This window comes from Myotis nattereri (genome assembly GCF_964212035.1).
Source record: "Myotis nattereri genome assembly, chromosome: 9".
Taxonomy (NCBI): Eukaryota; Metazoa; Chordata; class Mammalia; order Chiroptera; family Vespertilionidae; genus Myotis; species Myotis nattereri.
The window spans coordinates 44,080,633-44,104,615 of NC_138084.1; the positions used below are offsets into that span (position 1 = coordinate 44,080,633).

The 23,983-nt window shown below is 40.9% G+C and overlaps 1 protein-coding gene across 6 annotated transcripts in view; it reads left to right on the top strand.

The window, feature by feature from the left end:
• The window catches only part of PPME1 (protein phosphatase methylesterase 1), a 93,549-nt gene that overhangs the window by 36,068 nt on the left and 33,498 nt on the right, over positions 1–23,983 (top strand). For 2 of the 6 annotated variants that reach the window (XM_081098723.1, XM_081098728.1), the window contains exons 7-14: positions 1,373–1,463; positions 8,206–8,271; positions 11,885–12,008; positions 13,077–13,206; positions 14,096–14,140; positions 19,166–19,230; positions 19,744–19,811; positions 21,684–22,893. In XM_081098723.1, the coding sequence (XP_080954849.1) occupies positions 1,373–1,463; positions 8,206–8,271; positions 11,885–12,008; positions 13,077–13,206; positions 14,096–14,140; positions 19,166–19,230; positions 19,744–19,811; positions 21,684–21,702 (608 nt within the window). In that variant the 3' untranslated portion in view covers positions 21,703–22,893. Of the gene's footprint in view, positions 1–1,372; positions 1,464–8,205; positions 8,272–11,884; positions 12,009–13,076; positions 13,207–14,095; positions 14,141–15,997; positions 17,182–19,165; positions 19,231–19,743; positions 19,812–21,683; positions 22,894–23,983 lie in introns of those variants that run through there. The other 4 variants (XM_081098726.1, XM_081098725.1, XM_081098724.1 and 1 more) reach the window with 3 other exon arrangements.

Genomic DNA, 23,983 nt, shown 5'->3' on the forward strand with positions numbered 1-23,983 from the left:
AGTGAACTGGCCCCCTGTTTAAAAAGTTTGAGGACCCCTGTGCTAACCCATTCAAAATCTTTGAGTATAAGAGCCCATCCTGGTAGATTATTATCATGTTTTAACTTATTATTGATTTCACTCATCTTGAATTATGTCCCTTTGTCTTTTATATCTTACTTTCATGTTATTTTGTGGCAAAGGCATTCCAAGTGTTTTTTAAATTGGGATATAATGGACATATAACTTTGTATTAGTTTTAGTTGTACAATATAATGATTTGGTATATGTACAGGGTGGAACAAAAAGTAGGTTTACAGTTCATATGGAAAATAATATAATAATAAATAATATTACAAGAATAAACTCTGTGTTTCGCATCCTCATGACTATAAACCTTTTTGCCCCACTCAGTATATATTGCACAATGATCACCATATATGTCTAATTAATATTCATCACCACACAGTTACAATTTTTTTTTCTTGTTATGAGAACTTTAAGATTTATTCTCTTTGCAACTTTCAAATATATAATACAGTATTATTAACTACTAGAGGCCCGATGCACAAAGATTCGTGCAAGAATGGGCCTTCCTTCCCCTGGTAGCTGGCACCACCTTCGCTCCGGCCGGAGCCACCTTTCTGCCTTTGCTCCAGCCCAGAGCCACCTTTCCGCCTTCCCATGTTGCCCAGAGCCCTGAGGGACTGGGGTGGTGCGGAACACCTGCGTCATTGCCATGGCGATGATGCAAGCATCCCACCCCCGGCCACTCGGGGCCTGTGTATGCAAATCAACTCGCCATCTTTATTGGGTTAATTTGCATACTTCTGATTGGCTGGTGAGCGTCGCGAAGGTATGGTCATTTTGCATCTTTCTCTTTTATTAGTGTAGGTAGTCATGCTATACATTGTATCCCCAGGACTTCCTTATTTTGTGACTGGAACTTTTTTTTTACACCTACATTCATGTCACCAACACCCCACATTACCTAATCATTCTCCATGACATAAGAAACTCTTCATAAACATCTTTTATGGCTGCATAATATTTTAATTTTATGTATATCCCATAATTTTATTTAACATTTAAAAAGAAACTGCCATGTCTTCTATGACCCAGTCTTAGAAGTCACACTATTACATATACAAGTCAGCCCTTTTCATTGTCGGGATACTACAGGAAGGAGTGAATACCAGGAAGCAGAAATCACTGGAGGCCATCTTGGAACCTGGCTATCCCATCAATCTTCTGAATTTTCAAACTGCATCTTTTTTTCCCCAAGCATCACTGAATTCTGCAGTCCTTGAAGGCAGATGTGTGTATTTCCCCAGTAAGTGTAAATGCTTGGAAATGTTAAGTGCTATGGTTAAAATTTTTGTTTAACATCTAGGTACAGCCATGGATGCTCTTAATAGCATGCAGAATTTCTTACGTGGTCGTCCTAAAACCTTCAAGTCTCTGGAGAATGCCATTGAATGGAGGTAATCCATAAATCTATATTGTGTGTATTTTATTTTATTTTTTTTAAAATATATTTTATTGATTTTTTACAGAGAGGAAGGGAGAGGGTTAGAGAGTTAGAAACATCAATGAGAGAGAAACATTGATCAGCTGCCTCCTGCACACCCCCTACTGGGGATGTGCTGGCAACCAAGGTACATGCCCTTGACCAGAATCGAACCTGGGACCCTTCAGTCCACAGGCCGATGCTCTATACACTAAGCCAAACCGGTTAGGGCTATTGTGTGTATTTTAAATGTTAGGCTGGAGCTTTCCTTTTTCATCAACTAAAGTACCAAAGTTTAAAGGAATAATTCCATGTCTTAGCTTTATTGTAATATCATGGGTAAAAACATAAAGAGCAGAATTTTAAAAAATGTTTTAAATGCTTCAGACTTGTCTCAGTTGCATAAAATCTATCCTTTTTCTAATATACTATAGTATCTCCTACATCTTAGTAATTATGCATCACCTGCTGTCTAGCTGTTCCCATTTCTAAGGTGAGAGTTTAGACTAATTGAGACTCTAAGACCTCTTCCACTTCTATTGCTCCAAGGTTTAGAATCTTTTTCTGTGTTCCAGAAAAAATGATGGAGAAACAAAAGATAGGTGTGGATTCCTTTCTCAGTTTATTTGGATAAGTAAAAACCCTTTGGGTAAATGGTTTTCATAAAAATCACTGACAGAATTGTCTATGACTTTCACTTAAGTAAAGGCTATTCATTCAGTCATTAATTTATTACTTCAATTATTTGATTAAATATTTATTAAACACTTTGTGCTAAACGGTGAAGATTCAGAGATAAGTAAATCACTGCTTCCCCAAAGAGATTAGTCTTCAGATAAAACATCTTTAATATCCCATCTTCCTACCTATTCAAAATTCATATCCAGAACCCTTTCTGAACCCTTTCTCTAACTCCTCCAAACCACATAGATCACTGCCTCAGTAAAATTGCTTGACACCTTTAAATCTGAATTATTTTGTACTGTTTACCCCTTAAAGCTTCTAGTCCTCCCGCAAGGGATATGCTTATATTGTTAATTTTCATTTCTGCCTTAATGCCCTTCCTGCATCATAAGGACAGCGGCTATTCTCTATTTCTTTTGTACTTTCACATAGCATATAGCATATTGCTGGCTGCTCTAACAGGCAGAACATATCTCTTAACTGAATCAGAGATGTCAAATGGAAATTAAGGACCTGGTAAATATATCTTAAGGGATTTTACCTAGGACAGAGGGTCTCGTGCCAAATATGGCTTGCCAGAATGTGTGTGTTTAGTGAGGGCACTTTTACCTTTTGTGTTCATGCTACCACTCTCTCAGAAGCATCAAAGATCTCTCCATCTTGAGCAGTCACAGCATTGAGAATGCAGCTGCTGCCAGCTCAACATGTAACTTGAGTATACTGCCTGCTTCCCCAGTAGTAACCAGTGAGAAAATTATTCCAAATAACTTTAAATTTATTCAGTAAATGTTTTTTAAGTACCTAAGATGTGTCAGTACCTGATAATTACCGGTAAACTTAGTTCTTATGTATTTACTTGTTGGGGATACCAACATCAGTAAGTAAATACATAAACAATACAATGAAGGATCACAGGAGGTATGGAAGATAGGTATCCAATTCAGCCTGGGAATCATGGCAGACCTCCTAAAGGAGACAGAGTAAGCATGTCAAACTCAAAGGCTAAAACGGGCCAGATAAACAAGGTTTAAGTTTATGTGGGCCACAAAAAAAAAAAAAAAAGCTTCAATTTTCATAGAAACATAGGTTTATTTCGAGAGAAACATGCTGAATACAAAGGGCTGAAATAAATGAGTAATCGTTGACATAAAACAATAGAACATTTTAATAAAAATTAATATTTTTTCTTGAACATGAACTTACCAGACACTGAATAACTACACAAATTAATAAGCATAATGCAAATAAACCTATTTTTCTAGTTCTCCGAAAGCAAAATATTTCCTGTTGTGCACACCAAACAAGTCAGTACAAGACTAATGACGTGGCAATCAGCTGCTAAAATACTCGCTGCTAGTATTAGTGGAGAGAAATGGTGCGCCTAAGGCGAGTAAGGGAAATGAATGCAACACAATTATAGTAATCAGTCATTATTAATACTTCGTTATTAATAATGATGTAAACAGGATATTGTAAAAATTAAGTTAAAATTTTTATTAAAACGTTTCTTACATACTGTTATTTTGGCTGGGCCACAAAAATATTTGTTGTGGGCCATATGTGGCCTGCGGGCCACAAGTTTGACATGCTTGAGATAGAGTCTTGATTCTAGTGGCAGAAATTGGATAGGATAAGATTTTTGTATATTCTGTGTGAAAATGTTCTGGGCTCTATGAAAGCCACTGATTTATAGATCCCACTTTCTGAGTCTGAGAATCAGAGAGTACTATAAAATATTTGCTAATTTTGTTTTATACTCTGCTGGATATCTGAATTGAGTTTATAACTTACTAGAGGCCTGGTGCACGAATTTGTGCACCAGTAGGGTCCCTTGGCATGGCCTGTGAGGATCTGGGGAGGAGCCACTTCCGCTCATCCTGGCCCCGCTCATGCTGGTCAGCTGAGCAGCGCTCCTGATGTGGGAGTGCACTGACCACCAGGGGGGCAGCTCCTGTGTTGAGTGTCTGCCCCCTGGTGGTCAGTGCGCATCATAGCGACTGGTCGACCAGTCATAATGGTCGCTTAGGCTTTTATATATATAGATATCCAATTGGCTCTTGGCCGAGAAAAGGTTCCCCACTCCTGGTATTGATAGTATTCAAAACCAAAAGATTGAATGTAATCGCCTAGGGATTTGATGTTGATAGAAAAAAAGATCCAAGAACTGATCCTTGGAGTACTAGCCAATATTTAGAGCTTGGAAAGTGGGGGAAGATTGAAGAAAGGAAACTGCAAAGGCACAGTTGGTGAGATAAAAGGAAAACGGGGGGAGTCTAGTAAATGTTTCTAGAAGGAGGGAGAGAGCATTTGTGTCAAATAATCCTGAGAGATTACCCAAGATGAGGGCTAAGAAATTATCATTAGAATTGACATGATGGAGGTGACCTTGCAAAAAAAAAAAAATCTCAGAGTATAAGGGGGAGATAAAAACCTCTTATAAGTTTGGGGGAGAAACCAAGATGGCGGCATAGGTAAACATTGGAAATTGCTGCCTCGCACAACCACTTCAAAATACAACTAAAAGACAAAACGGACATCATCCAGAACCACAGGAAGGCTGGCTGAGTGGAAATTCTACAACTAGAAGGAAAGAAAAGCACACTGAGACTCAGAGGAGGTGCGGAAGTAAAGTTCAGATGTACGGAGGTGCGCGGACAGGGCTGACAGCTGAGGACATGGTTGTCTTTTTCAATCGGGAAGGAGTCTCAAGCTCCTGACCGCTCTGAATTCCAGTTGTGGGTGAGTCTCTGGGGACCCAGACTAATACAGGGAGAAACTGGACTGTCTGGCAGCGGGCGGAACTCAAGGGCGGCTTTCTCTCAGAGGTGCTGGCAGTGATTACTGGGACACTGAGGCCTCTTAGGGCAGGACTGAGGATCAGCCATAGCTGTTTGCTCCGCCCTGTTGATTCCCTGAGACCCCGCCCCACCCAAGCTGTGCACAGAGGCTTTTGCATATGAATGGCCTGGCCCTTTGCAATCTAAAATTACCTAACAAACTGCAGCTGGGTCACAGAGACCCAGAACTTCCAAGAGAAGGCCCAAGGCCCCACAGCAGCTTGCATTGCTTCACAGCTGGGCCTCATCTGGGCACCTCCAAATCCCAAACAAAGAAGAGGAATCTGCAGATCTCTCCATAGCTCCTGCTGGGTAGCCTCAGGCAGAGGCTAAATTGGCACCTCCTTAGAGATCCAAGAGCCAGTGTACCCAGTGGTCAGAGTGGGACCATCCAGATTACAACTCCTCAGATCCATAAGGGACACACTCAGGGGGCAGGCTCATTGAGCACCAAAGCCCCACTGAAGCAAGTCTTGCCCTAGAAGGGTGTCTCCAGCACAGAAGTTCTCCCAGCGTAGACACAGCGAATTCTCACAGCCAGTTGGCCTGGAGGTCAATTCCTCCCAGTGTTACCTACGATAATCAAGGCTAAACTACAACAAGACTGTGCACAAAGCCCACAAAGGGGTGCACCAAGAGTGTCCACCTCAGGTAATTGGGGAGGCTGAGCCACTTGGCCCTATAGGACACCTAGCATACAAAGCCACTCTATCAACACAGGGAAGCAGCCAAAATGAGGAGACAAAAAATCGGGTCTCAAATGACAGAAATGGAGGAAAGCAAACTACTGGAAATAGAGTTCAAAACCACGGTTATAAGGTTTTTCGAGAATTTTCTAGAAACCGCCGATAAATTTAGTGAGACCCTCCATAAATCTACTGAGACCCTCGAGGATATGAAAAAGGACCAATTAGAAATTAAGCATATACTGACTGAAATAAAGAATATTATACAGATTCCCAACAGCAGACTAGAGGATCCCAAGAATCAAGTCAAAGATTTGAAATACGAAGAAGCAAAAAACACCCAACCGGAAAAAGAAAAAAGAATCCAAAAATATGAAGATAGTGTAAGGAGCCTCTGGGACAACTTCAAACGTACCAACATCCGAATTATGGGGGTGCCAGAAGAAGTGAGAGAGCAAGATATTGAAAACCTATTTGAAGAAATAATGACAGAAAACTTCCCCTACCTGGTGAAAGAAATAGATTTACAAGTCCGGGAAGCGCAGAGAACCCCAAACAAAAGGAATCCAAAGAGGACCACACCAAGATCATCATAATTAAAATGCCAAGAGCAAAAGACAAAGAGAGAATCTTAAAAGCAGCAAGAGAAAGAAACTCAGTTACCTATAAGGGAGTACCCATACGACTGTCAGCTGATTTCTCAGTAGAAACTGTGCAGGCCAGAAGGGAGTGGCAAGAAATAATTCAAAGTGATGAATAGCAAGAACCTACAACCAAGATTACTTTACCCAGCAAAGCTATCATTCAGAATTGAAGGTCAGATAAAGTGCTTCACAGATAAGAAAAAGCTAAAGGAGTTCATCACCACCAAACCAGTGTTATATGAAATACTGAAAGGTTCCTTTAAGAAGAGGAAGAAGAAGAAAAAGGTCAAGATAAAAATTATGAGCAATAAATACATATCAACAAGTGAATCTAAAAATCAAGTGAATAAAAAATCTGATGAACAGAATAAACTGGTGACTATAATAGAATCAGGGGCATAGAAAGGGAGTGGACTGACAATTCTCGAGGGGAAAGGGGTGTGGGAGGTGTGGGAAGAGACTGGAAAAAAATCGTATACCTATGGATGAGGACAGGCAGGGGTAAGGGCAGAGGGTGGGGTGGAAACTGGTTGGAGGGGAGCTATGGGGTGGGGGAAAGAGGAACAACTGTAATCTGAACAATAAAGATTTAATTTTAAAAAAAAGTTTGGGATATTAGTTGAGGAAAGGATGGGAGGTGATATAGTAGAGAAAGCAAGTGAGATAACTTTTTTGAGAAGTTTCGTTGTTTAGGAGAACAGAGAAATGGGGTAGTATCTAGTAGTGAATGTGGGTTGAAAATGTTTTAAAAGGCTAGGGGTTGTTTTATAATGTCCATTAGAGGAAAAAAATGGTGACATAGGAGAGAGATAGGGTAACTAAAGGAAACAAGCTCCTCATAAGCAAGAGGGCATGGGAGCCAGTACCCATGGTTGGCCTTGAATAGGAGCAGAGATATTTCATATATTAAACTGTCATCAAAACAAGACTATATGATCATGAATACTGGTGGGTTTGTATTACTGTAGATTCAGTTTGTGGTAGAAAAATGAATTAGTAGTTCTAATTGCTTCTGTTTATTACTAAAATAATAAACAAGGTCATTGAGTAGGGTGCACTTTAGAATTTTACATGATTTTTTTTAAAGCTGAAATATGAGATTTAAAGAAATGTGTTCTGTTGGCCTGCTTGGTTCATGTGGTGTTTCCTTGGCCCTTACAGATGCTTAAACAACTCTGGGAATACTAATCTATTAAGATAGAGTCTAAGCTCCTAAGCTCCAGTCTATATCATGACATGCAAGGCCCTGTCACACTCCCTCTTTGCTTGCCCCTGCTTTTCCTTGTATTCTGTCCTCTAAAGCAGCGGTTGCCCTTTTCAGACCTCTTGGACCACCAGTGGTCCGCGGACCGTTGGCGACCGCTGCTCTAAAGTCGTCATCCTGCTGACTTTTTTACATTGTAGTACCTTCATTCACACAGTGTACCCTCTGCCAATAATGCTCTGACCACCCTCTTTTATCTTTTACTTATCTTCAGTTCTCAGTTTAGGCAGGACATTTGGGGAGCTTTCTCTAATCTTCCCATTGAAAATAAAGATGACTCCTTTGAACTTTGACTTATTATGTTAAAATGATCTGCTTGTGTTTCTTTCTCCCCAATGAATTACGCTTCTTCAGCATGGGCCTACCACATAGTATCCTCTTGGTAAATATTTGCAGAACTGAAATGGCTTCAATGTCTTAATTTTTACTACTCAGTTTATAGACATAATAACTAAGTGGGAAGTAGTGATAACCTCCATACAGTAGTAACCATAACTTTTTAGTAGGTCCTACAGAATCTGTAGAATTACTCATTTGACCCTAGTGACATGATAAGGTGGATGCTGAATAACCTCTCTCCCTTCTTTCTTTTCTCTTCTAGTGTGAAGAGTGGCCAGATTAGAAATCTGGAGTCTGCCCGTGTCTCCATGGTTGGCCAAGTCAAAGAGTAGGTTCTATTTTTCCCTGTTGTGCTAGTTAGAGAATGAAACATGGTGATGAAATTACAATTTGTTCTTTTTCTTATACACTTATCCTGTCATCCTTGTGAATGTCTTCATTATTGTTGATAATTTTTACAAGTGAGCTCAGTTGGGCCAGTTGTATTTATTTTATTTTCTCTTTCTCTTTTTTGAGGAAATCCCAAGACCAATTAGTGCCTTCAGTATAGTATTGGATTACCTTATTAGTACAACTCTAGGTATTAAAGGTGAAGAATCCCAGAGAATGGACATTGAAAATTAAGTGGCCCTGGCCAGGTAGTGCAGTTGTTTAGAGCATCATCCCAACATGCCAAGGTTGGGAGTTCGATCCCCAGTCAGGGAATATTCAAGAATCAACGAGTGAAGGCATACATAACTGGAACACAAATCAATGTTTCTCTGTCTCTCTCAAGTCAAAAATAAGAAATTGAGTGTCCACTTAAGTGCGGGCAGTATGGTTTTATTCTGATAACAGTCTCCTTCTAAAACAATAATGGTTGTGAGGAAATTACAGCATAAAAGCTTTAGCATAACCTGAATGAAAGCCAGATTCTAACGTTGAGCTAAGATTATTTAGCTCCGTTGATCTTCCTGGATAGGGTTACATGAGCCCTTGATATTGCCATGTAGGCACAAAAGAAACTTTAGGTGAATTAAGAAAATGTTGCCCAATGGAACAGACAGGGAACATAAGAGTTGATGGTAATGACAATGGCATTATTGAATGTGTGCTATTTGCCAGGCACTGTGAAAGGTATTTTATATGTACTATCTCATTTTTTAAAACCTTGTAATATTGAAAATTCTTAGACATATAAAAGTAGAATAATACATTGAAACCCAGTGTACCCGTTGCCCATTTTTAACAATTACTGACTCATGGCCAGTCTTGTTTTATCTGTACCCCTATTTATTTCCCCTAAGCACAAAATATTGTGAAACAAATTCTAGACAAAAACAATTTCCTCTGTATGATTTCAGTATGCTTTCTATAGGTTCCACTTCTATCTCTCTCATTTTTTTCTTGCAATTTATATGTTGAGGAAACATGGTTGTTTGCTCTGTAGAATGTCCCACAATCTGAATTTGCTGGTTGATTCTTCAAGGTGTAATTTAACATGTTCCTTTGTTCCCTGTATTGTCTGTAAATTGTTAGTGAGATCCAGAGATTTGATTTGTTTTTATTTTGTTTTTTTGTTTTTAAGAATAGGTAATATTGTTTAATGCCATCAGAAAGTAAATAATGTCTGCTTGTCTCTTTTTTGAATGTTAGCAGCCATAGATGGTCATTACCTGGATTCATTAATTCATTTGCTTTATCTCATTTAATTCTTACAATACCTCTCTTTAAGATAAGTATTATTTTATAAGTGAAGATATGGAAGTCCAGAAAAGTAGAGTGGTTTTCTCAGGATCACATAGCTAGTGAATCACAGAGCTCAGATTCAAACTCCTATGTATTTTAGTTTAAGGTCTATATTATGGATTTTATGACTAAAAGTATAATTTGAGTAGTAATATCTGGCAGACACATAGCAGAGGCTTTGAGTAATTTGTGAAATTGTCCACTTTTCAGTGCCTAAATATGTTGAGATCTGACTTGTCTAAGCAGTGGTAAAGCATATTGTAAGGAAGTTACATAGCTGGTGTGCAGGTAATTAAGTGATTTTTAAATTTTACTATTTGTAAGCTTAAGTAATGTTTTCTTTTAATTTGTAAATCTGTGTATGTAAGAGTATATGTGTTTTAATTGTCACATAGATATTAGCTGTAACATTTCTGCCCTCTTCATCTAGGTGAAATTCTCTTGAATCTCCCAGTTCATAGCTATGGAAATCCAAAGTACATGTTGTTTTTGTTATGGTCCTTTGCCCTAGATGTGAAACTTGATACTTCAAGTTCAATAGAAACCCCCACCTAACAAAACATTTGTGACCATAGGCTTCATTGAAAGTTGAGTAGAGGAGAAAGAGAAGTTACCATTCTTAAAAATCCACCACTGAAGTTCACTGACCTTCAGTTTATCCCACTCTTTTTTGCTTATTTTCTCTCCTCCCTTCTCTTTCCTTTTCAAACAAATTCTTGTGTACCATGCCTAGCAGACCTTGGCACTAGCTACTATCCAGACCCTTGGGATTTTTAAAAAATAAATTTTAAAAATATTTTTTATTGATTTCAGAGAGGAAGGGAGAGGGAAAGAGATAGAAACACCAATGATGAGAAAGAATCATTGATCAGCTGCCCCCTGCATGCCTTACATGGGGGATTAAGCCCACAACCCGGGCATGTGCCCTGACTAGGAATTGAACCATGACCTCTTGATTCATAAGTCGACGTTCAACCACTGAGTTGCGCCGGCTGGGCCAGACCCTTGGGATTTTTACCCCTAACATTCGTCAATATATTTTTTCCAATAACTTCTCACTAAAAGTAACTATGGCACCAGCTGTTCATAAAATAATATTTTTTCTACCTAATTGCATAATAAAGAGATAATGTTTTTAGAGGAAACACAACAATAATAATTGGTTGGACCAGATGTTCTAATTTGCAAGGTTCAGCTGTCATGATTACTGTAATTGCCAGTTTCTATCAGCTAATTAAAAAGTGGGAGCTTTTTACCATTTGGTTGAGCCTTGTTCTACTATAAGCAGGGTATAATAGAAATGCATTTTGCCTTAGAATTAATCGGGCCTGCATTTGCCTACTAGCTTCATCTACTCATGAGGTAGATGATCCTGGACTATTTTTTAACTCTTCAGGCCTATTTCATAGGATTGTTAAGAGGATTTACATAGGATAATGTCAATAAAACTCCAAGTGATTACTCCCTTCTGTGGGTCAATTTTGATACCAGAACTGGAAACCATTTCTTGTAGTATAGTTTTATGTTGGTCATTACCTTCCACAGTTCTAGTCTGCTTTTGTACATTTTATTTATTTATTTATTTATTTATTTTTAAATATATATTTTTTTATTATTGATTTTTTACAGAGAGGAAGGGAGAGGGATAGAGAGTTAGAAACATCGATGAGAGAGAAACATCGATCAGCTGCCTCCTGCACGCCCCCTACTGGGGATGTGCCCGCAACCAAGGTACATGCCCTTGACTGGAATCGAACCTGGAACCCTTCAGTCCACAGGCTGATGCTCTATCCACTGAGCCAAACCGATCAGGGCTACTTTTGTACATTTTAAAAAGCACATTTTTCTCATCCTCCCAGAAGCGTTGTTAAGTTTTAACTAACACCCTCCTATATAATAAAAGGCTAATATGCAAATTGTCCCCTTGGGAGTTTGACCAACCGGGAGTTCAACCAACCGGGAGTTGCTATGACATACGCTGACCACCAGCGGACGGCACGGAATGAAGGAAGGCCCCGGCTAGCAGCCAGCAGCCGGGGGAAGAAAGGTCCCAATCAGCCCTGATTGCTGGCCAGGCCTAAGGACCCTACCCATGCATGAATTTCGTACACCAGGCCTCTAGTTTGATTATAAAAGAGCCTAAGTTTCAGTATTTCTGAGATAATTTGTGTGTACAAGAGAGGTTTGTGACAGCACTTTTTTAAAAAACCTAGGTGTGAAGGAATTACAAGTCCAGAAGGCTCAAAATCTGTAGTGGAAGGAATCATAGAGGAAGACGAAGATGATGAAGAAGGAAGTGAATCAGTTAACAAGAGGAAGAAGGAAGATGACATGGAGGTGATTTAAAGCCTGCATTCTTGGAAGGATGGTGTAGGGAATGGTTCAGAGTGTGTTTTAATCACTGTAGCTTTGTAATGTTTTAAAAGCAAAGAGTCTGATTTTTTTCTCTTTCAAAATTGTTTTGATGTTTTTCAAAATTGTTTTGACTGTTCAGGATCCCTTGAAATTCCCTATGAATATTTTTGGGAAACCGCCATTGGGATTTTGATAGGGATTGCATTGAATCTGCAGATTGCTGTGGATAATATGGACATCTTAACCATCCAATGATCTTTAATATAATATATTGCTGTCTTATGTTCATTTCTAGATTTTCATCTTGTGGTTGATGCAGTATCCCAATTACTTACTTCAGTTATAATATTTCCAATTTTTAATGATGCAGGAAAGCATAGAGAATTATTTGTTCAGTTTGCATTTGATGAGTGAATACTCCACGCCCATCCATCTGCTTTATATTGAGATATAACAGATATTGACATTTTGTTATATTTGTGTCAGATTTCCTTTTTTAAATTACTTTTGCAGGAACATTATATCATTATCATAAATGAAAATGTAAGAAAAATGCTCTACTAACAAATCAACGTATTTTCAGTTTTCCTTTCCAATTCTTTCCCAAACTGTACCACATTTTTCCAGTGGTAATCGTAATGTAGATGACATGTTGTATTCTGCTTCTTTCACTTAATATATCGTAAGCATTTTTTTTTCATACTGCAACATCGTTTTTTTTAATTATCCTTTTGATGGTGTGTTCTTTTTCGCTAAATATAGAGAAACTCAGTCTTGGCTTTACCATTTACTAGCCTTATAATATTAAGAAAATGCCCCAAGTTCACTGAATTAATAGAAGTAAAAGTAAACTTCTCATATCTAAACACAGAAATAACAATATATCACAAGGCTGTTGAAAGAATTAAATGTTTATTAAAATGTCTGGGACATTGTAGGTTCTTAATAAGTGCTAGTTTCCTTCCCTTTCCTTTTCCCAGGGACCTTGTTTTTATCTTGTTCCTCCAGGGGTTGCCCTCAGAGACTCAGAACTTTCTCTTATTCCTCCAGACCAAGAAAGACCATCCATACACTTGGAGGATTGAACTGGCAAAAACTGAAAAATACTGGGATGGCTGGTTCCGAGGCTTATCCAATCTCTTTCTTAGTTGTCCTATTCCTAAATTGCTGCTCTTGGCTGGTAAGTGTGTATGTGCCTGTATTAGTCCGTTTGGGCTGCCATAACAAAATAACCATAGACTGGGTGGCTTAAACAACAAATTATTTTCTCATTCTGGAGGCTAAAAGTCTGAGATCGGGGTACCAACATGGTTGAGTTCTGGTGACAGCTTTCTTACTGGTTTGCAGACAACCACCTTCTCACTGTTTCCTTACATGGCAGAGAGAAAGCAAGAGCAAGCTCTCTGATGTTTATTCTTATAAGGACACTAATCTTATGTGATGGAGGCCTCACCCTTATGACCCCATTTAACTCATTTACTTCCTCATTTAATCATAATTACTTCCATATTGCTAAATATAGTCACATTACAGATTAGGGCTTCAACATATGGATTTGGGGGGGCCACAGTTCAGTTCATAGCAGTGTAGGTATATGGTCATCTGCGTATGTTCTTGTTATATGTAAATACTCACCAGATGGGTAGTAACTTCCAAGGTGAAATACCATCCTCACTCATTTGTGCCCTTTTTCTTCCCCACACCAGATCCCTAAACCTAATGAAGCATAAGCATCCACCGGGGATGGCCTGATTCTGGCCTGGCCTCTGTACCTGGTCAAGCCCAAGTCCTTCTCCTAGAGTGGTGTAAGGATATTCTGAGTATAATGGAACTTTTAAAAAGTAAAACCCTGTTTTCAGAAACCAGTTTAAATGAGCAAATTGATTGCCTGGAAAGCTTCGTATGGTGAGAATATACCCTTAGGGAGTTAGGATTGTCATTAACATGAATTGAGAATGTCATCATATTTACAACTTTGTAACAATTTTTACATCATACTTGAACAGTAAAACCTACTTCACATGGCCTTTTCTAGTAAGCTACTTATGGATTCTCTTATTTTTTTCTAGGTGTTGATAGATTGGATAAAGATCTGACTATTGGCCAAATGCAAGGTAAGACATCAAGAAATGATATCCCTAGGCCAGTGATTTTCAACTTTTTTATCACATGGCACACATAAACTAATTACTAAAATTCTTCGGCACACCAAAAAAATAATTATTTTGTCATCTAACAAAAAAGAAGAAAAAAGGTATAATTTTGATTCATTTGCACCAGACTACTATTTTTGTATTGGCTGTTGTCTTTTTTTTTTATCCTCACCGGAGGATATGTTTTTATTGATTTTAGATAGAGAGGAAGGAAGGGGGAGATGAGAGAGAGAGAGAGAGAGAGAGAGAGAGAGAGAGAGAGAGAGAGAGAGAGAAACATTGATCAGTTGCCTCCCATAAGCTCTCAAACTGGGAATCAAACCTGCAACCTAGGTGCCCTGACTGGAATCGAACCCACAATCTTTTGGTGTACAGGACAATGCTACAACCAACTGAGCAATCCAGTTAGGGCTGTTGTCATTTTTTATTTGACAATCTAAGGGTTTTGAAAAAGGTCAGGGCCCCTGAGTAAATAGTCAGGTATTGCATGTTTTAAAAATCCTTATGACACAATGGTTGAAAATCGCTGTCCTAGGTGGTTCTCTGAAGGTACAGAAAGGTGCAGTCATGTGGAAATTAATATTCTGAGATGTTGAGATGCAGTGGAAAGAGCTTGAGCTTTAGAGTTAGACCCAGATTTAGCATGCACCTCTGCTCCACTTAGATATCTCATAGGCCCCTTAAACTGTTCTTTTAGCTGTTCTTAAGCTGTCCACAGAAAAAGGGGGTTATATTTCCTCACAATAGTTGTTCAAAGACTCCAGAATGATTTATCAAACTCTGGCCCCAGGCCTTCATACTATCTCTTTCTCCAACTACATAGTGTTCTGAAGCCTGGAGAAGAATTCTGGGCTGGGGCTGTGCGATTGGTAATTCTGATGTTGGTAATTCTGAGCTTAAACACCTTTCCTTGAATTTAATTCAAGCAAACCTTTCCTAAGTACTCTTTCTGTGCAAGACCTATGCTTGCTGTTGGGCAGACAGAAGAATCAAACATGGCACCTGATACTCTGAAAGCAGTTGATCTGGACTGGACTTGCATTTGGAACCAGTGTTGATCACCAGCCTTGGAATCAGATAGTTCTTGATTTGATTCCCTGTTACTGGTTTTGTGGCCTGAATGAATTGCTGATTTCTTTAATCCGGAGTTGTTGTTTTTAAATCTATAAAGTGGAGATAATGCTATATCTCAATACAGTTGTGTGAGGCTTAAATGAGAAAATGTGGGTGAAGTAAGAGTCTGACAGATGATAGCTTCACTATGTTCAAGAAGCAGTCACGATTCCTCATTAGATGCTCTTTTGTTTCTCCAGTAAGGATTATGCCAAGGCCACCTCCTCTTTCAGAGTATCTCATGAGTATGGAGATTAAATGGCTGTGATGAGGGACATTCGATAAAACAAAGAGAAATGGCTAACTCAGCATAAATTCCTAACCTCAGCCTTTCCAGCGTTGTGTTTAAACCAACTGAATTAGTTATCAAATCCTGGAAACCCAGTGCTCACTCACAGTGCAATTTGGGTAAATAATTTAGATTCTCTAAAATTAAGGTTCCTCATCTGTAAGATGACAGGGGAGGGTTTGGAATATGCCCACCTCATAGAATTATTGTGAGGATTGCCCATATAACATTATTTTTATGTGTACTGGCTAGAGTGTTAGTATGTGTGAGTTCGCCTTGGTTCCTTATGCCCATTCTTTCAAATAGGAATGAAAATGCATCCCTAGTCATTAATCCTGGGAGTTATATGTTTTATCAAATCATTTGCTTAAATTATTAACTTGCTCATTGTCTCGCCCTGTGTTGAACCCTATTAGGGATATATAGCAAGTAATGATAGTAACCGGAGTCCTTACAGAAATGACACACTCCTGGGGAGGCAAGCACCAATGGCATCCTATCTAATAAAAGACAAAAAGGGTAATTGACTGTACCTTCACTACGCTTCCCATTGGCTAATCAGGGTGATATGCAAATTAACTGCCAAGAAAGATGGCGGTTAACCACCAACAAAGATGGCGGTTAATTTGCATACATAGACGCAATGATGGGAGGCAAGAGGGGAAGGATGGAAGAACAGTAGTGATCGGAAACCCAGGCAGCAGGCAAGAGCCGGAGGGCAGGGCAAAGGCAGCCCCCGGGCCGCCTTCGGGGCCGCCTTTGCCCACCCTCCAGCCAGTGATCACATGGCAATTGGAGGGAGAGAGAACTGGGGCACAGGCGAGGTGGCACCCCTGAGGCCTGGGGGTGCCGCCTGGCCTGCGGCCCCGTGGTCACCATGGTGATCGGAGGGAGAGAGAGCCGCATTGCGATCGGAGAGCCAGGGTGCAGGCGAAGCGGCACCCCGGGACCCCAGCACCTGACATGCAAAGGTGACTTTTCCCAACCACATCTGCAAATATCCTGGGGAAGGCATCCCTGAAGAGTTCACAGCAACTGTCTTACTTGGCAAGGAAAACAAAAGTTGGCAATGGAAACAATCCCTTACATCAAAGTTAAGGTCCCTCTGAGTAAAAGAGAATATTTCCAACGTAAAGGAGGGAGCAGGCAAAAATAATAGTTTCTCATGACTTCCACTGAAGTTTGAGCATATGACAGAGTCAAAATGAACATACAAATTAAAACACAGTGGACATTCAAATGACCTGAATCAACTGTCCCTGTCACTGTTTGTCCCAATAGCAGCAATGCTTATGTGATAATATAGTTTAACAAACATACAAAACAAGTCACATGATAAGAGAGGTTCGGCTTCTAAAGGAAATTGAATATGTTCTTTAAAAATTCTCATGTCCTCCCCTCTGACTATAATTCTTAATTTTCCAATCAGAAAATTACCCCAGGTGATCCAGTAACATGTAGAACTCCAGTAACCTAACTTATTTAAAAAAACAAACATCCCAACCATTTTTAAAATATTTAAATTGATATTTTAGGGTTAAAATTACAGACGATATTTAGATCCAAATATATTTTCTGAATAGAAAATATTTCAGTTTTTGATTTTAAAAAAATAAACATAAAAAAATATATGTGACACATTTTTCCAAGAAACTCTGAATTAGCACCTTTCCCTCTAAGTTTATTCAAATTAAGAAAATCTGTGGAGTTCCCTATACTGCACAAGTTTTAATGAAAGAAAATAAGACTTTCTTAGAGCATCAAATACATGTTTTCTTATTTACAAACATATATACTCTTCTTTCTCTCTCTTTTTTAAAATATATTCTTACTGATTCAGAGAGGAAGGGAGAGGGAGAGAGATAGAAACATCAATGATGAGAATCATTGATCGGCTGCCTCCTACATGCCCTGTACTAGGGATCAAGCCCACAACCCGGGCATGTGGCCTGACCTGGAATCAAACTGTGACTTCCTGGTTCATAGGTCAATGCTAAACCACTGAGTCACACCGGCTGGGCTCAATTCTTATTTATAAATTCATTCCAAGGACATATACAGCTTGAAAAGCTTTGGAAGTAGTTTAAAAAACACTAGCTTTTAAGTAACAAGAAAACAGTTATAGAAGAAAGTTTAATTAAAAGAAAAAAATTGTTTTAATTTATTCAAGAGTGGGAACATCCTCCATGAAAATGTGTACCTTGACTGTGGATGGCTGGGTGGCATTATCACACCTTAAGAATTCAAATGCTTTTTACAATGAAAAGAAAGAGAGTTTCATCTCGTTTCTCTCCCAGGGTAGATGTCTGTCAGTAGAAGGTGGACATCAATAAAAGGAGGGGCTTGCACAATCAATCCAGAAAGTCAGCAATCTATGAATAATTCAGAACCGAGTATTTATCTCCTCTGGAGGGACCTGGAGAGTATCATGCTAAGTGAAATAAGTCAGTCAGAGAAAGACAAGTATCACATGATCTCACTCATATGTGGAATCTAAGTAATAAACTGATGAACGAAGTGGATCCAGAGACTCAAAGCATGGAACAGAGTGCGGAATCTCAGGGGAGGTGGGGGAAGGTGGGTGGGTTGGAGGTAATCAGAGACCTTGTATGCATATATCCATACCCCCTGGACACAGACAATAGGGTGCTGAAGGCCTGGGGCAGGGGAGGGGGAAGGGGCAAAGGGCGGACTGGAGGGGGTTAATGAAGAATTGACAATACTTTCAACAATAAAGAATTATTAAAAAAGAGAGAAAGGAGCTGTCAGAGTGCACTTGCTTTGTTTGTAAATGGAGACACTGAAGCTCTCTCGGCTTCGGGGAGCTCTGGTCCCATATCTTTTAGTCTGCTCAGAGATCTTGCTTTATCAGTCATCTCTGTTAACTCCTTATAACGATCATATTAGTTGTGAGCTTACAGTGTTCTACAAAACAGTGTCCTTATTTGTACAGTGTTTGGCATATAGTTAAGCACTCAAATGGTAACTTTAATAATAAATTTCAAAATCCTAGCATAGCTTGCAAAACCCTTAATGTTATGGTCCTTGCTTACTTTTCCACCCTCATTATTAACTCTCACGAGCACCATGCCAAATTTTTATTTCTAGGAATAAATACTATTTCATCCTCCTTTCCTTTGTGTAGGCTTTTTCTCCATGGGAAGCCTCCCTAAATCCCTATTTGATTACAAAGCCCCCTTTCTTACATTATTCCAGTACCATGTGTGCAATTTAATCATAGGAACTACCTGTTGCATTAAAATGTTGGTTCTTGTGTTTTGCTCCCCGACTAGACTATAATAAATCTGAAAAAAGGAAACCGTTTCTTCCTATATGTCTGGCCTGAAGTAGATATATGTACATTAAATAGTTGCAGAAGGAAAAAGTGAAAGGAAAATGATTTGTCCAAGATTACAATTATAGATATTACAATCCTCCTCAAAGGCTTGGCAACTGAGTCTAGAGTTTTGGGGAGAGAGGGAAGGAGAGGTCCTGGGCTTCTGCAATGTCCTATGAGGCTGCAGAGGTGGTAAGGAGAGAGCCATTTTTGTCCCTGAAGTTGCCTGGATTTGTTTCTTCTCCAGGGAAGTTCCAGATGCAGGTCCTACCTCAGTGTGGCCATGCAGTCCATGAGGATGCCCCAGACAAGGTGAGCCCAGTGCTGATGACTGAGGGTTGTGAGGACCTCTGTGAGAGTAACCTTGGGTCTCACAGAAGATAGAACATAGCTCTAAATCAATCTGTGTTCCTGCAACTGTTTCTGTGGGGCCTACACAGATGCAACTCCACCAGCTCCCATACCTCTCCCTGGCAGCTGCCAATGGTCTTGGCTTTCTGTGTGTGGGCTGAGAAGTTACTGGCACCCTGCTATTTTATCCTGGGATCCTATAGTGAAGATCTTAAGCTTCACTTCTCCATTACCTCCAAAAGACAGATGGAAAAAGGGATAATTGGGGTAGAAACTGCTCCCTAAATTATACTAATAGTTAGGAATGAGTCTCCTACCCTAGCAGTACCCAGGTCATTGTGATCTCAAGCTCCAAGACCTATAGGTCCCGTGAGTTCACTATAGGGTCTGACCTTCCAGCAGAAGCCCTCAGGACCTCTAAGGCTGAGGCCCATTGCTAACCTTCACATGGCTAGGAAAATCTCTGTATTCTAGGTAGCTGAAGCTGTTGCCACTTTCCTGATCCGGAACAGGTTTGCAGAGTCCGTCGGTGGATTCCAGTGGTAAGCAGTAAAAAGGTTTAACCAGTTAACTGCCACGCATCCAAAACGGAAACCATCCCCATTTCTCCCATATGTGCTGGAATATTTACAAATTTAAGTTACCATAATTTTCTTTACAAACCCAGAGATGTCACTAACAAGTCTGATTTTAAAATTGGGTGACCATAGTTGATAGGTGAGGTTTGCAGCTATAGACACACACGGCGTGTGGGGAAGGTCCGCTGCTTGTGTCTATAGATGCTTATTGGTGTACAAAGGATTAAGGAGCCCAAAGTGTTGGCCAACTCCAACAAAAAGATATTTGCAAAGTTGTAACTATCTCTTCCTTAACCCTGTCTGGTTCAGTCACCATGCCTTCCTCAACACAGAGCCCAGAATGTGTGTTTCTACAATGCTATTGTTTGTTTGTCTCTCTGGTTGTGGGTTGTTGCTGAGCTGAGATTAAATTGTCCCTCACCACCCTACACCCCACCCCCATGTGCACTTCTTATTGAGGTGGCCCTTCTCTAAGGAAGCTGGGATGGGCATCCGTCCTTTCCCAGGCTCTTAGAGAGATCTGCTGAGGAAGGCCGGGCAGGCTGTGGAGGCTAAATAGAGACCCAGAATAGGGTATTCAACCTCAGCACTATTGATACTTGGGGCAGGTAATCCTTTGTGTTGGGGACTGCCCTGTGCATTATAGGATGTTTAACAACATCCCTGGCCTCTATGCACTAGAAGCCAGTAGCATCCCCACACATTTATAATTGTGACAAGCAAAAATGTCTCTAGATTTTACCCAATGTCCCAAGGAAGGCAAAATCACTCCCAGGCAAGAACCATTGGTCTAGAGCAGTGGTCGGCAAACTGCGGCTCGCGAGCCACATGCGGCTCTTTGGCCCCTTGAGTGTGGCTCTTCCACAAAATACCGACTTCTGCGCATGAGCCACGAAGTTTCAGTCACACTGTACATGCGTGCCCGCACGTGGTATTTTGTGGAAGAGCCACACTCAAGGGGCCAAAGAGCCGCATGTGGCTCGCGAGCCGCAGTTTGCCAACCACTGGTCTAAAGGGAAAAGGATGCTTCTCTGCTAGGATGTCCTTCATCTGATTAGGGAGACATAGTTAGGCTCTTTGTTGAGGAGGAAGAGAAGCATGGTGACCCATACCACACGGTCTTGGCCACACCTCAAGGAGCTCCTCGCTGTGCTACAGAAGGCCCCTGATACCTCACAGAGCGCACAGCCTGATGAAGGTCCAGGGAAACCCGTTCCCCACCCTCAGGAATTTTGAAGAAGAAGAAATGGCTTTTGTGTTAGAGAACTTGGAATACCAGGGCCTGGGAGGTGAGGGTGACAGGGCAGGGTAGGCATTAGAAATGATGACAAGAGCCTGGCACAGTGAGCCACATGTAATTGACTCCCTTATGCCAAACAGGCGACTGACCAGGAATCAAAAGTAAAGACTGAATTTCCCTTAATAAGCAATGTTTGGGGCCCTACCAGTGGTCGGCAAACTCATTAGTCAACAGCCAAATATCAACAGTACAACGATTGAAATTTCTTTTGAGAGCCAAATTTTTTAAACTTAAACTATATAGGTAGGTACATTGTTATTAACTTAATTAGGGTACTCCTAAGGCTTAGGAAGAGCCACACTCAAGGGGCCAAAGAGCCGCGTGTGGCTCGTGAGCCGCAGTTTGCCGACCACGGCCCTAGACCATTTGGAGCTTTTGTCAAATCATCAGTACACTGAGAGCAGATCCTGTGTACAGCCCTGAATGAAGCTGTGGGAGGTGGGACAGATCTGCAAGGTACTTGCTGGTCATTAGGAAGGGCATACTGAAGGAGGCAGGGTGACATTTGTTTTCCCTTCTCTTTCTGCTCTTCACAGTGTGTTTCCTGGCTGTTAGTGACCTGCTATCTGTCCTTCCCTTAACATTGAGCTCTGTTGTAAATACATCGCACCAGAGGCCACTGTGATGCCGCTGTCTCCTCCTCACCATCCTGCCCGACCATGTGACACCGGCTTCCTATAGATGGGCATCTCCAGATATACAGACCCTTTTGTGTATTTCTGTCGAAAGCATTGTTTTTCAGGGCCTTTGACCAACATGAACCTCCCTAGTCAAAGGTTCCCAGATCATACCCCTTCCCTGTTCAGGGTTTTCCTGTTCTCTCTGCCTTACCTAGGGTAAAGCCTTTATCAGAACTGCCACGTGGGCCCCTATTTCTGGCATTAGGCAATGCACCTGGTTCAAATGTCTCCCCAGGCTCAGAGACCTCTACTCCTTGATGTTGTTCTTGGCATAGCTCTGCCCTACTTCACGGTTTGGGCCATACATAGGGTGGTCCTTATTTTTCCCTTCCAAATAAATCACCAGTCAGGTACCTTTTTATCCCAGTCTTACTCTTCCAGGCTTGGAAGACTCATAGAGTCCAGGATCCAATCCTTAAGTATAAGGAGGTGTAGTGGATAGCATCACAAGAAACCATCCTGAAAATCAGGTCCAGCCAGTCCAAGCACATGGCCTCCTATCTGGGGAGAGCCCACTGTCCCACTCCCACATGTCTGGACACCTGTCCTGGGCTGAGGCCAGACTGCTCCAGGGACCTCTTGAGCCCTCACCTGTCACAGAGCAACCCAGGTTAAGTACAGCCCATGCACAAAGCCACAGAGCTAAAGCCTGTGCAGTTGTTTTTAAGGGTCAAATTTAACCATTTTCATAAGTGGTTCCTGGAGGTGTGCAGAGTGCCCGCTTGCTTCTTCTAGACCCACACAGCTTATCTCCAGCATTTGTGGCTCCCATGTCACTTTTCATAGAATTAGCTCAGCATCCTCAATCTTTGCCTCTTCCAGTTGCCTCATCACAGCACTACGGCCTCCCCCTGCTGCCCCAGCATACCTTTTCCAAGGGCAGGGAGGGGCAGTCTCCTGCAGCCCACCTTTTCTGTGACTGTCGTAGGTGATGCCTAGCCCCCTCCACTTTTCACCCAACAACTTCCTCTCCCTTATCCTGCTGCACGGTCTGGAGTCTGGGACCTACTTTGTTTCTTTGTTATTTATGATCTTGTTAAAATAAATATCTCCCAGCCTTTATTGATATAGTCTCTCCGTGAAGTTGTCCTTATTTCTGCTGATATGGGGGGCAGGGGACAATTCATTGGATTTAGTTACCATAGAGCTCCAGAAATCCCTTTCTTGTAGCCCATCAGCATGATATGCTCTGCCTGTTCCTCAGGTCTGGGATGCCCAGTGGAATGGACAGGGCCAGCCTCCACAACAGCCAGGGAAACCTGGATTACAGTCCCATCTCTTCAAATTATGTGCTGTGTTAACTTGTTGTTCTGGAACAGGACAGTCTGCCCTGTTCACATGACCTCACCACTCATCGCTTCATATCTGCCAACATCCAGACTTTGTCCACAATCCAGATCATCTCCTGAGCTCCAAACACTTGGGTCCTTGTACCTCCTCATCTCTCTCCCAAAAGACCAAAGGCCATTCATGTTGACCATTCCTGAAACTGAATTCACCTTCCCTCTAAAACTAACTTGTTATTTCTCCTGTGTTTCCTAGCTCAGTACATGGTAGGTACCATCATCTCTCCAATTATCCAAACCAGACAGCTAGAGCTCCCTAGATAGCTCTCTTACACCCATATCCAGTCTACTACCAAACCTGTTAGACCCATGGCTCCTGCCCTAGCTGAGGCCTCATCTCTCAGATCACTTCAGTACCTTTGCTGATTCCCTGCCACAGCCCCTCCTTTGGTCGTCCTCTGCACAGTGTTGGAGTCCTAGAAAGCTTTGGGGCCAGGCTGCCTAAATTAGAACCCATGGCCCAGCCATTATGGCTTATATGAGATAACTGATTCTATACTGCAGTTTCCTCAACTGAAAAGTGGAGATCAATAGTAGGGTAGGACCATGTAAGTTAATATAGGTTAACCTGGCACAGGGGAGGCACTCAATGAATACTTCCTGTCATGTCACTCCCAGATTACACTTTAAATTTAAAACCTTTATCACTCATAGTGGTCTGTGGGCTAGTAGTATCAGTATCATCTGGAAGCTTGTTAAAGATTTTGTCCCTACCCCAGACCTATTAAGAATTGATCTGTATTTTAACAAGCACATTAATCCTGAGAAGTTCAGGGTTAGATGTCCACTAAATATTTCAGGGTAAAGCAT